Source organism: Narcine bancroftii, chromosome 3 (assembly GCF_036971445.1).
Source record: "Narcine bancroftii isolate sNarBan1 chromosome 3, sNarBan1.hap1, whole genome shotgun sequence".
In the NCBI taxonomy this organism is placed as follows: domain Eukaryota; kingdom Metazoa; phylum Chordata; class Chondrichthyes; order Torpediniformes; family Narcinidae; genus Narcine; species Narcine bancroftii.
The window spans coordinates 247,585,661-247,600,164 of NC_091471.1; the positions used below are offsets into that span (position 1 = coordinate 247,585,661).

The 14,504-nt window shown below is 47.3% G+C and overlaps 1 protein-coding gene across 1 annotated transcript in view; it reads right to left on the reverse strand.

Annotated features, from left to right (window-relative positions):
• The window catches only part of LOC138758477 (far upstream element-binding protein 2-like), a 60,420-nt gene extending 46,344 nt beyond the window's left edge, over window positions 1–14,076 (reverse strand). The window contains 2 exon segments of the mRNA XM_069927436.1: window positions 13,688–13,752; window positions 13,755–14,076. Coding sequence (XP_069783537.1) covers window positions 13,688–13,752; window positions 13,755–13,818 — 129 coding nt within the window. The 5' untranslated portion in view covers window positions 13,819–14,076.
• Between the last annotated feature and the right edge of the window lie 428 nt (window positions 14,077–14,504).

Below are 14,504 nucleotides of genomic sequence, written 5' to 3' on the forward strand. Positions count from 1 at the left end.
AAGTAAACATAGATCATTATAGATATCGCTCCTGATAGGACTGTCATTCAAAATTATTATTCTCCCCTCAAAGTAACAGAATTGAGAAGTTTCCAATTTGTCAGCCTGGTATAAATCAGGATAGAGGTCGATCATTCTTAAGGAAAGTAATCAACCAATTACACATGCAAGGAAAGGAAACCAAGATTTCTGCTTTATTAACCACTGCAGTCACACAGCCAATAACAGAACTTTCCTACTTAGGACATTGAGATAACGGGTTCTCTCTCACATACAACCTTAAAATTCATTCTCCCAATCTGCTTGGATTATCGAGTCCCAGTTTAATCTATTGCTATACTTGAAGAAAAAGATGAGGCATGACCATAAATGAACTTTCAACCAAATTCAACACATCAATGAGTTTACACCTTCATTGACACACTACTACAACAACCAATCCTCTTTTGAAATAATTTTCAAGGATTATGAAAGTAACAGATAATATAAATTTTACTGTGGCAGAGGTGTTAAAGAGCAATTTTGTTTTCACTCAGGAGATTGAAGTCTGTGGAAAAACTAAGATTGATCCAAATATTCAATAATTATCTGGACAAGCATTTAAATCGGCATGGTATCCAACGACACCGACCAAGTGCTAGAAAATGAGATCAGTATAGATATTTGACCACCATGATGTGGTGGTCCCAACGCCCCAAATCTATGCTCTAGGTTTCTAAATACAGAACATTCCTATCTCTCCTGCATCAGAAACCCAACATAGTCATCTGTTTTTTTTGTGATTCTCCAACTATTGAAGTTTTAGACATTTTATCATTTACTTGTGACAGAAATGTTGAAATCCTTCACCTCATCGCTTTTACCAGAGGATTCCGTTTGACCAGCTCTCAGTTATCCCCAACTATTTCCTTGCTCTGGAATGCTAGTGATCTGAAATGCAAAATTTCCTCTCTAAAAGTGTCCAAAGTCTTGTAGGTTTCCTATAGCTGCAGTATCTTACTTTTGCTGTCAGACCATCTCTAATTCTATCCTTATGCTGCATTCCATCACTGCAACAGGTTCAATGCTTCCTCTTATTTAAGACACCGAGCTTTTTCTCGTTTATATGCTGAGGACATGCAAAGTCCTATTTCTGAAAGTCCAGCAAATGCCCACAAAGCAAGAGTGAGATAACTCCAGATGATGAAACTATAGAACCTTTTCATTCTTTCCAGATTTTCATAGTTGTACTTGGATCAGGACCAAAGACAATTACTGAACACACCAAAATGAAGAATCATCAAGCTATAGTTCTCATTTACCTGTGGAAACTCTGCAATGAACTCATATTTGTCCATGAAAAGAATCATGGGTGACTGAAGTGGGACAACACAAAGTTGGAGAACAATGATGTTGAAATGGGATTGGGGTGCTTCAAAAAATAAAATACATCATCACGGTATCACCCCCCTCACCCCACCCCCCCATGCCTATCCTGATTGATGGGTCATTCAAGGAGCAACAAACCTCAGGTCAGGAGGCATCATAGGTATTCAGCAGTGCCAGATTCAAAGCAACCTGTGTAGAAGACTGATACATTTAGAGAAGGGGGGGAAAATAAGATCTTAATAACACACCTTAAAATAAAACCAATTCTTTATCAATAGAATACCAATCCAATAAATACACTTGATAAGATGTCTATGCCAGGAATTTTAATTAATGCAAGGAATAATTAATTAATATACAATTGGATAATTCAAAAGTACGTGAGTGAAAAAAACCATTCCAAAGCAACAGGGATACTACAGGTTTAATTAATCAGAATGGCCATCAGAACTGACAGTATTGTGCTCTGGTCCCTTGCAACAGGACTCTAAAGCACGTTTATTCCCTTCACCCATTTTGCCCTCATCCATTCTCCTGCCGCACAGTATGAGTACAATGTTCGTTTTAGAATCAGATTTATTTGTCATGACCATGCGTCACATAATGTTATTTTGTAGCAGCATTATTGAGCAATACAGCTGCAAAAATTGCTGTAAATCACATTTCTGTAAATACACCATTTAAAGAAATAAATAATAGTGCAAAAGATGTGCACAGTTTCTGCGGCTCAATGCCAATTCACAAATCTGGTGGCAGAAAGAAGCTGTTTTTGTAAGGTTGGGTGTTCGTCTTCAGGCTCCTGTACCACCTTCCTGATGGTGGCAGTGCGAAGCGGGCGTGGTCTGTGTGGTGAGGGTTCTTGACGATAGAGGCTGCTTTCTTGAGACACTGCCTCTTGTAGACGTCCATAATGGAGTGAAGACTGGTGCCAGTGATGGCACCATGCTGTCTATTAGAGTTTTTAAACTGCAAGCATGAATCTCAACATGGGCAGTCGAAAAGGAAAGTGCAGGAATTTTTAGTCAATTCCTGCACCATGATGTATTCTGCAGGACCCCTACTATTTTTCAGAAGCCTGCAGTCTAAATCACACTGCAAAACTCACCTCATGAATTTCACGTCCAGCTGACGACTCAGGCTACGTTGTTCCACATAAAAGCACCGGGACTAATGTGCACAGGAACTTAAGGCATACAGTGTAAATGACCACAAACTGAGTAATTATGTTAATTAATATTAAATTTTTCACAGATTTTTCCAACAATGGTGTCTAAAAAACACATTTATTCATAGATTTTCTTCCAACTTCTACCATCTTCAAAATACATCTTGTCTTCCCAGGATTCCAAAGACTGTTCTGTTAACTCCAACACCCACCTCCACCCTCCCCCTCTCAGCACCTTCCCATTCAGTTGGATGAGATCCAATACCAGCCTTTTGCCTCTGCCCACCATTTAATAATCCAAACTTTTCTACCAGGTGATGATACACTTGAACTTCAGATGTAGTCTCCAGTGCAGTTAAAAATACAAACTGAGAGACCATTCTACGTAACAAAAACAAGTGCAATTGAGCTTTCTATTGCCTGTGAATACAAACAGCACATCAAAACAGTTCTGATGGAAGGACCCTTTGACTACATTTTTCTCGCTCTACAGATGCCCCCTGACCCCTTGGTAAAACACAGGATTCTGTTGACACTGTGGTTAAGTGAAAAAAAACACACAAATGCTGGAGAAGCTCAGTAGGTCAAACAGTGCCTTTTCACTATGGATTTAACTTTCCTTATACTGAATAAAGATCATCATCCCAAAACATTACCTACTTATCTCACCACAAATTTTGGCGATTTACTGAGTATTTTCAATTTTTTTATCCAGCATCTGCATTTTGTTTTGCTTTTCAATAACATTCCCCAGGTAATTTCCCCAATCACAAAGCCACAAGTATCAATTGTAATGTTGCCTTGATATCCCAGCTGCTACTCTGGCCAGTTGAGATACAAAATAACTTCACAATTTATCATTTTTCAAGTGGGACCATGCTGCTCTTTTTTTCCTTCTTGGTTTTGATCAGAGTACTCGAGCATTATTCTCTTTCATCCTTTACACCAGCAGGGAAAAATACTATTGTTTAAATTTCTGAATTAAATGTTCTCTGCTATGCAAAATTGTGCATGTTGGGATAGTATACAGCCACAGTTTTCTAATTTTAATTTAATTCCTTCCCGAACTGCTAAAGTAACAATTTTTATTAAACAACCAAGTGCAAAGGCGCCTACAGCTGCAGCAACAATGCATATTTAAATGCAAAAATCCTCATTCGCTTACTGCCATGTGAATTACTCACATAACAGGAAGCCAGAAAGGACATGTTCAAGAAAATCTATTAACAGTTCTTGGAGAAAAACAAAAATAAAATGGATAAATTTTGGACCAGTTATAGGGAAAATATCAAATAGCAGAAGAACATCAGGAACGATAAAACAAGTGGGGTTAAAAATAATTGAGGCAAATAAAAAGGTAACAAAAGAGCAAATAGGTCCCCTTAAGAATCAATGTGATCACCTTTGTGTGCAGCAAGATCGTAAGTTGTCTTGTCTCTGCCATGGAAGCTTGGGAATTAAGAGAGATCTGTGATGTCTTCAAACAAATCTACATTATAAGAAGTGGTGCTGGCATTCTCAAAGCACACGAAGATGGATAAGTAAGTGGAACCTGACTAAACATATTCTAGAACATTGTAGTAAGCCAAGGAATAAATTCATGGGGCCCTGGCATCATCCCAGGCAAGGTATCAGAAGAATGCCTAACGTTGTACCCATATTTAAAAGGAGCTACAAGGATTAGTGAGGGAATGAATCAGTGGGTCAAACAGTGATGAAAAGTTAATGGAGGGGATTCTGAGACAGGTTCAACTTGCTTTTGGAAAGCCAATGTTACATTAGTTAGCAAAGTGGCTTTGTGTGTGGAAAATCATCCCACTAGTATGTTTTTGAAAAGGTTTGAGGATTGATAAGGACTGGGCAAGAAGAATGGTCTAATTCTGCTACCATAATGACACAATGGGTTTGGTGATAGGCATCAGAGGGTGGTGGTGGAGAGTTGTTTATGGTTGATGGCCTGATGACCAGCAGTCAGCCCATTGCTATCATATATATTAATAATTTGGATAGAAACGTTGTTGGTGTGGTTCATAGTTTGTGGATGACACCAAAGTTTATGGTATAGTGGACAAGATTTATATGGTTTAAAAGATCACAACAGGGGAATCTATAACTTGACAGAGGTTCAAAGTGAGAGAAGAAAGGAATAAAAGGAGAAACTCCTCCCCCCCCAAATGGGGGTAGTGGTGAACTGCCAGAGGAAGTGGTAAAAGTGGATACAATTTTGACATTTATAAGATATTTAGACAGGTATATGGATTGGAAAGGTTTTGGAGGATATGGGCCATATTCACGCAAAGAAGACTGACATGGACAAGTTGGGCTCAAAGTTCCATTTCTGAGCTGTGTAATTATTTCATCCATGAAAAATAAATGTGGGCTAAGGCAACAGTTTCTAATCCAAATCCCTCCTGCCACCCCTTCTGAGGGGTTACCAGTTTTGCTACCTTTGGTTCTCATCACATACAGTTACATCAGGCTTCCAGAATATTCACTTCAGTTTGATGTCGCTCCTGTGAAGCCCTGTTGGTAGTTTATAGTAAAATTAGACAAAATATCAAGACTCCCCGTTAACCATTTCCTTTTCAAGAAACTTAAGTAAGATCATTGTTAATGTAGACTGCCACCATACCCTCACAAAAATTGCCTACATTGGAAATCTGAAATAAATGCTGGAAACCTTTATTAGGTCAGACAACGTGGGGAAAAAAAGTTAACATTTAAGACCTCTCCAAAATGAAACATTACACTGTTTCTCTTTCTGCAAATGGTGCTGGACATGATGAGTAAGGCCCCACAGTTATTTCCAGTGAGGCAACATTTCATCTGTGAATCTGCAGGTCATTTGCTACACCCAATGGGGCCTCATCTACGTCAGGGAGACTAGACCCAAATAAAATTACTTTGCTGAGCATCTCTGCTCTGACACCTGCAACAGCAAGGATCTCACAGTGGCTTGTCACCTTTCTTCAGTCCCCCACCTCCTTCCATTCCTTTGACCAGAATGCTTTCTTCAGCCCTGTCCCTCGTCATCTTTTAGCTCTTTTCTTGTATTCACCATCAGGTGTCAGACTGTATGTCTCCCCCTTCCTTTAGGTGGACACCCACCTGGATCTTGCTATTTCTGACTAAGGGTTTTCGGCACGAAATACTGACTGTTCATTTCTTTCCACAGATGCTGCCTGACCCACCGAATTCTTCCAGCATTGTGTGTTGCTCCAGTTTTCCAGCATTGGCAGGCTTGTTTATTTCCAAGGCTAACAACTTTCATCCATTTCTTACTGCTCTCAGAGGGACTTGAGGGTCATTTTGAGGAACTGTTATGCATCACCACAGTGTTGTGGTTATGTAGTCACCTTAGGGCAACAGAATTCCATGCTGAACATCAATGAATATCACAGATTTTTAGCAACTAACATCATTACTAACGCTAGCATCCATAGTAGGATTTTAAAGCCTGTCCTCACTCCAGCAGCACAATTATTATGTTAATTTATATAACTATACCCCAAACTACTGTCAAATCCAGCATAATGTACACAGTACAATTCCAAGGTGAAGTCATTTTATTTAGAGAAGCAGCAGAAGAGACAATAGTTAAAGCTTACGACACACAACAGAAAATAATTTAATGGAATTGTTTAAAAACATCTGATGCAAGGGAAGTCCCATTCCTTGATAATCAATAGATTAAATATTCCTGAATTTGCAGAAAATGTTCCAAACCTTAATTCTCATCTGGATATCATCTATCAGTACAACACTAAGGAAAATTATAAATATTAAATTGACTGTTTTTTTACAGCAACCCCCCCCCGCCAAATAAATCGCAGGGGGGGGGGGGGTCCATTAACCTTTCTCTCTACTGAGAAATGAGCATGTAGAAAAAGAGGCATCTCACATCTATTACATCCTCCTCAGTGACTCCATTAGTTCAACTTCATGAAATTACTTGATCAGCAATACCACTTAAGATAGCAGTGGCAACAACACAAACGACTTCAGCATCCCTAGTTAGGAATGATAAAGTGCCACTGAAATCTTCTATGAAGATGTCCATGGCCAAATTGCAGGCCATAGTTTTTTTTTCATTTTGGTTTAATAATATCAGTGTATCTCATTGATCTACAGTTACTGTATATCTCCCAACACATCTTTCTCATTGTACAGTGGTCGCATGTGAGCAGTCTTCAAGTTAAGGGAGATATTACACTGGCCAGACCACACAAGTGAGATGACAGGATGTCCTGAGTTCCAACCACATTAATGTTGAACAGAACCCAAGGTCCACTGAAGATCAGAGCAAAAAGCATTCACATGAACAGTCGCTACAACCACAAAAGTACCAAATGTAGATTTGCCAAAAATGGTCTCAGCCTGGGAATATAAATTCTCAATGAGAGATTTATTTGCAAGTGGCTCAGTTTGTGAGATCAGGCAAAACCATGAAATTTACAATGTTTTTGAAAACTACTTCTGTTTGTTCTCAAATCTTAACTCTCAAGACATTGCACAATTTCCAGATGCACAACTCAATCTGTAGTAACTTCTCCATCAATAGTCACTCTTCTGGAGAAGCTCCTTTCTCCATCTTATTGCATGAACAATACTGACACAAGCCACGTTGACATTGTCTCCTTCCAGTAAATTCAGACCTCAGGTCATTCATCCAGGAAAACAAGTCTTCTGTTTACGTACAAAACTTGCTTAACAACTGTTGTACAACAGTGCAATCATTACAAATTTCTCCATCACGAACTAGACCCAGCTTGATTTGGTTCATGTAAAAAAATTTCTGGACATAACACAAGAACTGGAGCACCCCAACTCCAGTTCCAGCAAATTGTGTTGAAACATTACTCCAAGAGTCTTCGCAAGGAGTCAATCCAACTCAGTTCTTATTATGCATTATTTTTTTTCCAACTCTTAAATTGTTTGCAATTCAAAGCTTTCATATAAAAAAGTATATATTCAGTACAAAATTGAACCCTGCTTTCAGTAAATGCTGCTACTTGAGGTCAAATTAATAACACAATGCTGGAGAAAATCAGGAGGACAAACAGTGCACTTGAATAGTAAAGATAAAGATACCAATGTTCTGGACTTGAGCCCTTCATCTAGGTATGGAAAATGTAGGAAGGCACCCACACAAGAATGGGTGGGGGGGAGGGGGAGGGAGGAGAGATGAGGGGCAGGAGAAGGAGCATAATCCCAACGGCAGGAGGTGGATGAGGGCTCACCAGCAAACAGGAGGTGGGAGGAGGGCTCTGGGAATGGAGAGGGAAGAAGACAAGGGGAAAGAAAAGAGGGAGAATAGGCTAGCAGAAATTTGAGAAGTCAATGCCCTAGGGCACTCTCCAACCGGATAGCACTAACATCGACTTCTCTGGTTTCTGCTGCCTACTCTCTGTTCTCCCTCCTTTCCTTTTGTCTTCTTTGCTCCAGCTCTCCACCCCCTTCCCTCTTTATTCATAGCCTGTTTGCTAGTGTGCACTCCCTTATTACCGCCTGCGCTTGTGACCATGCATCTCCCCTTGCCCCTCCCTCCATCATTCTGTTCAGGGGCCTGCCTTCATTCTTTCATATCTTGATGAAGGGCTCAAGCCTGAAACATTGGTTATGTATCTTGTACATTGTTTGACCCGCTGAGTTTCTCCAGCATTGTGTTTTTACTTCACCATGGTGCCTGCAGACTTTCATTTTACTTGAGATCAAATCCTCTATGTGCCCATCCCAAAATGTTGCCTGGTCAACACAAGAACATATGATATCAACACTAGGTTATTCAAAGAGTTATTTAAACAGAAGTCCACTTTGCACCTCTCTAATCCAGCGCTATGGTCCAGAACATTTTGAATCTGCCACAGGGTGCCGCTATTCGTAATGCTAATGTGCCAAAATCTGTTTACACTGCAGTTGAGTGTTTTGGTGATACAGTACTGATAATTTCTTATATTCAGCTATATTTTAGCCCTTCAGTATGTCATCATGATACATAGGGGGTTCCCTTAGAGGTCAATTTCAGTGTTCAGGCATTTTCTGTGGTCCAGCAATGGCCAGGCCCCAAGGTCACCTGTTTAAAGAGATATAATCTATACACAATTGCATGTTGTAAAATTCTAAAAGGTGATATCTAATTCCTTACCACTGAAGTACCAGATGCCCTTCCCATAATTCATTTCCTCTAATTTTCAAAAACAATATTTTACCAATTTCACAAAGCCCTATCTCAAATAACGTACATTAATCCATAGTTTACATAAGGTTTTAAGAAATTTTATTTCAAATATGATGCAATTTTTTAAAAAGGCAGTTTTTCTTCCAAAAGAAATTAAAAACACCTACTTGGAGAAAAAAAAGCACAAAAAAATCTGTTAATCTGCAAAGACCATCTACCTTAATCCCTAAAACAAGGTTGGGACAAAACAGAATACATATTTAAACAAAAATGGGAGATTTAAATGCAAATCATTTCCATTTCACATCATCAGATTTCAGTTTCCCCAAAACAGAGAAAAGCCAAATTCAGGTAACCCACACATACATGAAACACCACATCCACAGAAGTGTTGGATGTCTTATGAAAAGTTTCTATCAAGCAACATCTAAGGTAAGAAAAATAACTTGTATGTCATCTGAAATGATGATGGGCTAAGGATCCAAAACACCAAATCTTCCAGCTCAAAAAAACTTTGCAAATGCTGAAAATTTGAAATAACAGGAAAATAAAACTGCTCAGGCAAAAACTGAGTGAAACAGAATTAACATTTCAGGTCAACAGAATTGGATTTACAAAAATCTAGATTGAAATGGGAGAAAGATTTTGGTATACTTACTCCTCAGGATGATTAGATGAATTTATGACTAAAATTATAAATGTATGGTATCGATTAGTTCACTATAACTTTATTCATCAATTACATTTAACTCCAGAAAAATTAAGGAGATATTAATTTTTTCCTTCTGTTTTAGGTGTCATAGGTTCTTTTTTACACTCTGCTCTGTGAAACAGTAAAACCTTTTAGGAATAGACTTAAGGAACTTTTTAAAGTTATTTTGAAAGTGAAATTTTCATTAGATCCTTTAGTATTTTTGTTGAATAATATTAAGAGGTTTGAGTTTCGAATTAAGATTAAATAGATTTCAAATTGCATTTATGAAATTGGCATTAGCTGTAGCTAGAAAATGTTTGGCAATTACTTGGAAAAATGTGACAGATTTGAGTATTCAGAGATGGCAGATGGAGTTGAGGTATTCCATTGGAGAAAACATATAATTTGTGTGATAATTCTTTTTTCAAATCGTAAAACTTGGAAGCCCTTATTTCGATTATATGGGTTTTCTTATTTGAACCGCATGGCCACACAGTAGTGGTGTTTCTCCAATCCATGGTAATTAACTGATGAATTTTGTTGTTATAGTTGATCTCCTTTCTCTTTCTTTTCCTTTTTCTTTGAGGTAGGTTAATGGGGGTGGGGTTGGCTGGGTGGGTTGGGTAGTTGTAGGGGGATTAGTTTATTGAAATATCATGTATGTATATTTTGAATTGTTTTTGTTCTATTCATTAATTGTATGTTTCAATATATGCATAATGATTAATAAATAATGTTTTTTTTAAAAAACATTTCAGGTCACTGACCTTTCATCAGGACAAAATTATCAATAATCTTCGCGAGTCAAGAACTCTTGTTATCCTCAGATGCTATCTGACTGGAGGTTCCCAAGAAAATGTCATTTATATAGCCAAAAAAAAAAATCATATCAAAAATACTTCAACCAATGAACACACTAAAAGTAAAAGATGACAACCTCAAAGGGAAATCTTAGAGAAACTGATCAAAAGGCAGGCAAAGAGGTTTCAGAATCAAGATTAAAAGGATTTTAGAGAGAAGATTGGGACCACAGTAGTTGAGGACACAGCCTCAACTGATGGGAGTTAGCAAATGCACAATTTAATCCCCAAAATTTTCTGCTTTAATTTGAAGCAACGTGAATTGTAGATAAAAATGGACCAAAGCAGCTTTGAGTCCAGAGAAGTTTATTGTAAGATGCACTTCAAATTATTGAAGTGCAAAAAGATGTCCACGATATTCAGAATAAAAAAAATTAATTTAAATGAGTGCAACTGAAAGATGATGAAGTGCGAACTACCCTGCAGGGCAGCAAGTGTACAGTGAAGGGGTTGAAAAAAGGGGGTGGAAAGGGGGGGAGGGGGAGGGGAGAAGGGGGTGGGGAAGGGGTGAGGGGGGGGGGCGGGAGGGGGCGAGCGGGGGGCGGGAGGGGGGCGGGAGGGGGCGGGCGGGGGGCGGGCGGGGGCGGGCGAGCGGGGGGCGGGAGAGCGGGGGGGCGGGAGGGGGAGAGCGGGGGGGCGGGAGGGGGAGAGCGGGGGGGCGGGAGGGGGAGAGCGGGGGGCGGGAGGGGGAGAGCGGGGGCGGGAGGGGGAGCGGGGGGGCGGGAGGGGGAGAGCGGGGGGGGGCGGGAGGGGGAGAGCGGGGGGGCGGGAGGGGAGAGCGGGGGGGCGGGAGGGGGAGAGCGGGGGGGGCGGGAGGGGGTGAGCGGGGGGGCGGGAGGGGGAGAGCGGGGGGCGGGAGGGGGAGAGGGGGGGCGGGAGGGGAGAGCGGGGGGGCGGGAGGGGGAGAGCGGGGGGGCGGGAGGGGGAGAGCGGGGGGGCGGGAGGGGGAGAGCGGGGGGGCGGGAGGGGGAGAGCGGGGGGGGGGAGGGGGAGAGCGGGGGGCGGGAGGGGAGAGCGGGGGGGCGGGAGGGGGAGAGCGGGGGGGCGGGAGGGGGAGAGCGGGGGGCGGGAGGGGGAGAGCGGGGGGCGGGAGGGGGAGAGCGGGGGGGCGGGAGGGGGAGAGCGGGGGGGCGGAGGGGGAGAGCGGGGGGGCGGGAGGGGAGAGCGGGGGGGCGGGAGGGGGAGAGCGGGGGGGCGGGAGGGGGAGAGCGGGGGGGCGGGAGGGGAGAGCGGGGGGGCGGGAGGGGGAGAGCGGGGGGGCGGGAGGGGGAGAGCGGGGGGGGCGGGAGGGGGAGAGCGGGGGGGCGGGAGGGGGAGAGCGGGGGGGCGGGAGGGGGAGAGCGGGGGGGCGGGAGGGGGAGAGCGGGGGGCGGGAGGGGGAGAGCGGGGGGGCGGGAGGGGGAGAGCGGGGGGGCGGGAGGGGGAGAGCGGGGGGGCGGGAGGGGGAGAGCGGGGGGCGGGAGGGGGAGAGCGGGGGGGCGGGAGGGGGAGAGCGGGGGGGCGGGAGGGGGAGAGCGGGGGGGCGGGAGGGGGAGAGCGGGGGGGCGGGAGGGGGGAGAGCGGGGGGCGGGAGGGGGAGAGCGGGGGGGCGGGAGGGGGGGAGAGCGGGGGGGCGGGAGGGGAGAGCGGGGGGGCGGGAGGGGAGAGCGGGGGGGCGGGAGGGGAGAGCGGGGGGGCGGGAGGGGAGAGCGGTGGGGGCGGGAGGGGGAGAGCGGGGGGCGGGAGGGGGAGAGCGGGAGGGGAGGGCGGGGGGGCGGGAGGGGGAGAGCGGGGGGGGGCGGGGGCGGGAGGGAAAGAGGGGAGGGGGAAAGAGGTAAGGGGGAAAGAGGGGAGGGGGGAAGAGGGGAGGGGGGAAAGAGGGGAGGGGGAAAGAGGGGAGGGGGGAAAGAGGGGAGGGGGAAAGAGGGGAGGGGGGAAAGAGGGGAGGGGGAAAGAGGGGAGGGGGGAAAGAGGGAGGGGGGAAAGAGGGGAGGGGGGAAAGAGGGGAGGGGGGAAAGAGGGGAGTGGGAAAGAGGGGAGGGGAAAGAGGGGAGGGGGAAAGAGGGGAGGGGGAAAGAGGGGAGGGGAAAGAGGGGAGGGGGAAAGAGGGGAGGGGGGGAAAGAGGGAGGGGAAAGAGGGGAGGGGGGAAAAGAGGGGAGGGGGGAAAGAGGGAGGGGGGAAAGAGGGGAGGGGAAAGAGGGAGGGGAGGTGAAAGAGGGGAGGGGGAAAGAGGGGAGGGGGGAAAGAGGGAGGGGGAAAGAGGGGAGGGGGGAAAGAGGGGAGGGGGGAAAGAGGGGAGGGGGGAAAGAGGGAGGGGGGAAAGAGGGAGGGGGAAAAGAGGGGAGGAGGGGGGAAAGAGGGGAGGGGGGAAAGAGGGAGGGGGAAAGGAGGGGAGGGGGGAAAGAGGGGAGGGGGGAAAGAGGGGAGGGGGGAAAGAGGGGAGGGGGGAAAGAGGGGAGGGGGAAAGAGGGGAGGGGGGAAAGAGGGGAGGGGGGAAAGAGGGGAGGGGGGAAAGAGGGGAGGGGGGAAAGAGGGAGGGGGGAAAGAGGGGAGGGGGAAAGAGGGGAGGGGGGAAAGGAGGGGAGGGGGGAAAGAGGGGAGGGGGGAAAGAGGGGAGGGGGGAAAGAGGGGAGGGGGGAAGAGGGGAGGGGGGAAAGAGGGGAGGGGGGAAAGAGGGGAGGGGGGAAAGAGGGGAGGGGGGAAAGAGGGGAGGGGGAAAGAGGGGAGGGGGGAAAGAGGGGAGGGGGAAAGAGGGGAGGGGGAAAGAGGGGAGGGGGGAAAGAGGGAGGGGGAAGAGGGAGGGGGGAAAGAGGGGAGGGGGAAAGAGGGAGGGGGAAGAGGGGAGGGGGAAGGGGGGGGGAAAGAGGGGAGGGAAGGGGGAGGGGGGAAGGGGGAGGGGGGGAAGGGGAGGGGGGAAAGGGGAGGGGGGGAAGGGGGAGGGGGGAAGGGGGAGGGGGGGAAGGGGGAGGGGGGGAAGGGGGAGGGGGAGAAGGGGGAGGGGGGAGAAGGGGAGGGGGGAGAAGGGGGAGGGGGGAGAAGGGGGAGGGGGGAGAAGGGGAGGGGGGAGAAGGGGGAGGGGGAGAAGGGGGGGGGAGGGGGGAGAGGGGGAGGGGGGAGAAGGGGGAGGGGGGGGAGAAGGGGGAGGGGGGAGAGGGGGAGGGGGGAGAAGGGTGTCTCGCACCCCAGCATCGGGCGGGCGGCCACCTGACCAGGCCAACAATAGGTGCAAAGCCTGCTCCCACCTGTAGGGGGTGGGGGAGGGGGAATACATCCGCCCACCTCCTCACTCGTGAAGAGGGGGCTGCCTGCCCACAGGAGGCCGGTCCCCAGGTAAGCGAATTGGCGGGCTCTGCCGCCGCGGCCTACCCACCCAGGCTCCAGCCTTCACGCCGTTTTTTTTTGTTCTCCCGCTCGCTCGCCCCCTAACCCTCCTCGCACTGACCTGCCGCGCCCGCTGCACGGCATCGGCGAAGGCGTCCGGCTTCTTGAAGGAGGCCCCAGCCGCTCCGGCCCGGCCGCGCCGGCACCCACTGCGTGCGGAGGCGCCGTCGTCGCCGCAGCGAATCCCGCCATCGGTCTGGTCGGTCTCCGCTCCCCCGGACTGAACTAAGGGGCTCAGTGCTGCTCGGCTTCTTCTCAATTACACGCGCCCTCACCCCGGTTCGCTCGCCGGGAAAACAGGCTGCACACGCGCGACGCACTCGGAGGCCCGGCCACCGCCAGCAATGGCTCCCAACGCTCCCGCCTCGACGCCGCCAACAGAAGGAGGGGCGGGGGCCACCGCCGGCTGATTGACGGCCCCGTGCTGGCCAATCCCTGCCGCCCCAGCGCTCAGGCCGCGGGGATTCGCCTCCTCCCTCACGGAGGTCGCCGGTGATTGGCGTCGCCGTCGCCGAATGAGAAGACGGAGCTTGTGTGACGTCAGGTCGATTGCTGCCTTGGCTGTGGGGTTTGGGCCTGACGTCATAATCATCGCTCCTCCGGCGGCTCAATGGGGGTGACATATGATTGACAGATTTGCTGGCCAATGGAGTGGCAGAGACGGCAGAAGGCCAAGCAGCAAGGTGAAATTGCGGGAGAGAGCTGTGTAAAATGAATGGAGGGATTTGCAGTTGTGTCTTTGCAATGCTCAGAATCAAAATTTATTGTAGTGTACATGCCACGAAGAGTGTTGCTTTGCAGCACCATCACAGTGCAAACATTTATATAAACCACCCTACAAAATAAATAAAAAGAGTGCCAGAAAAAGTCAAGGTGAG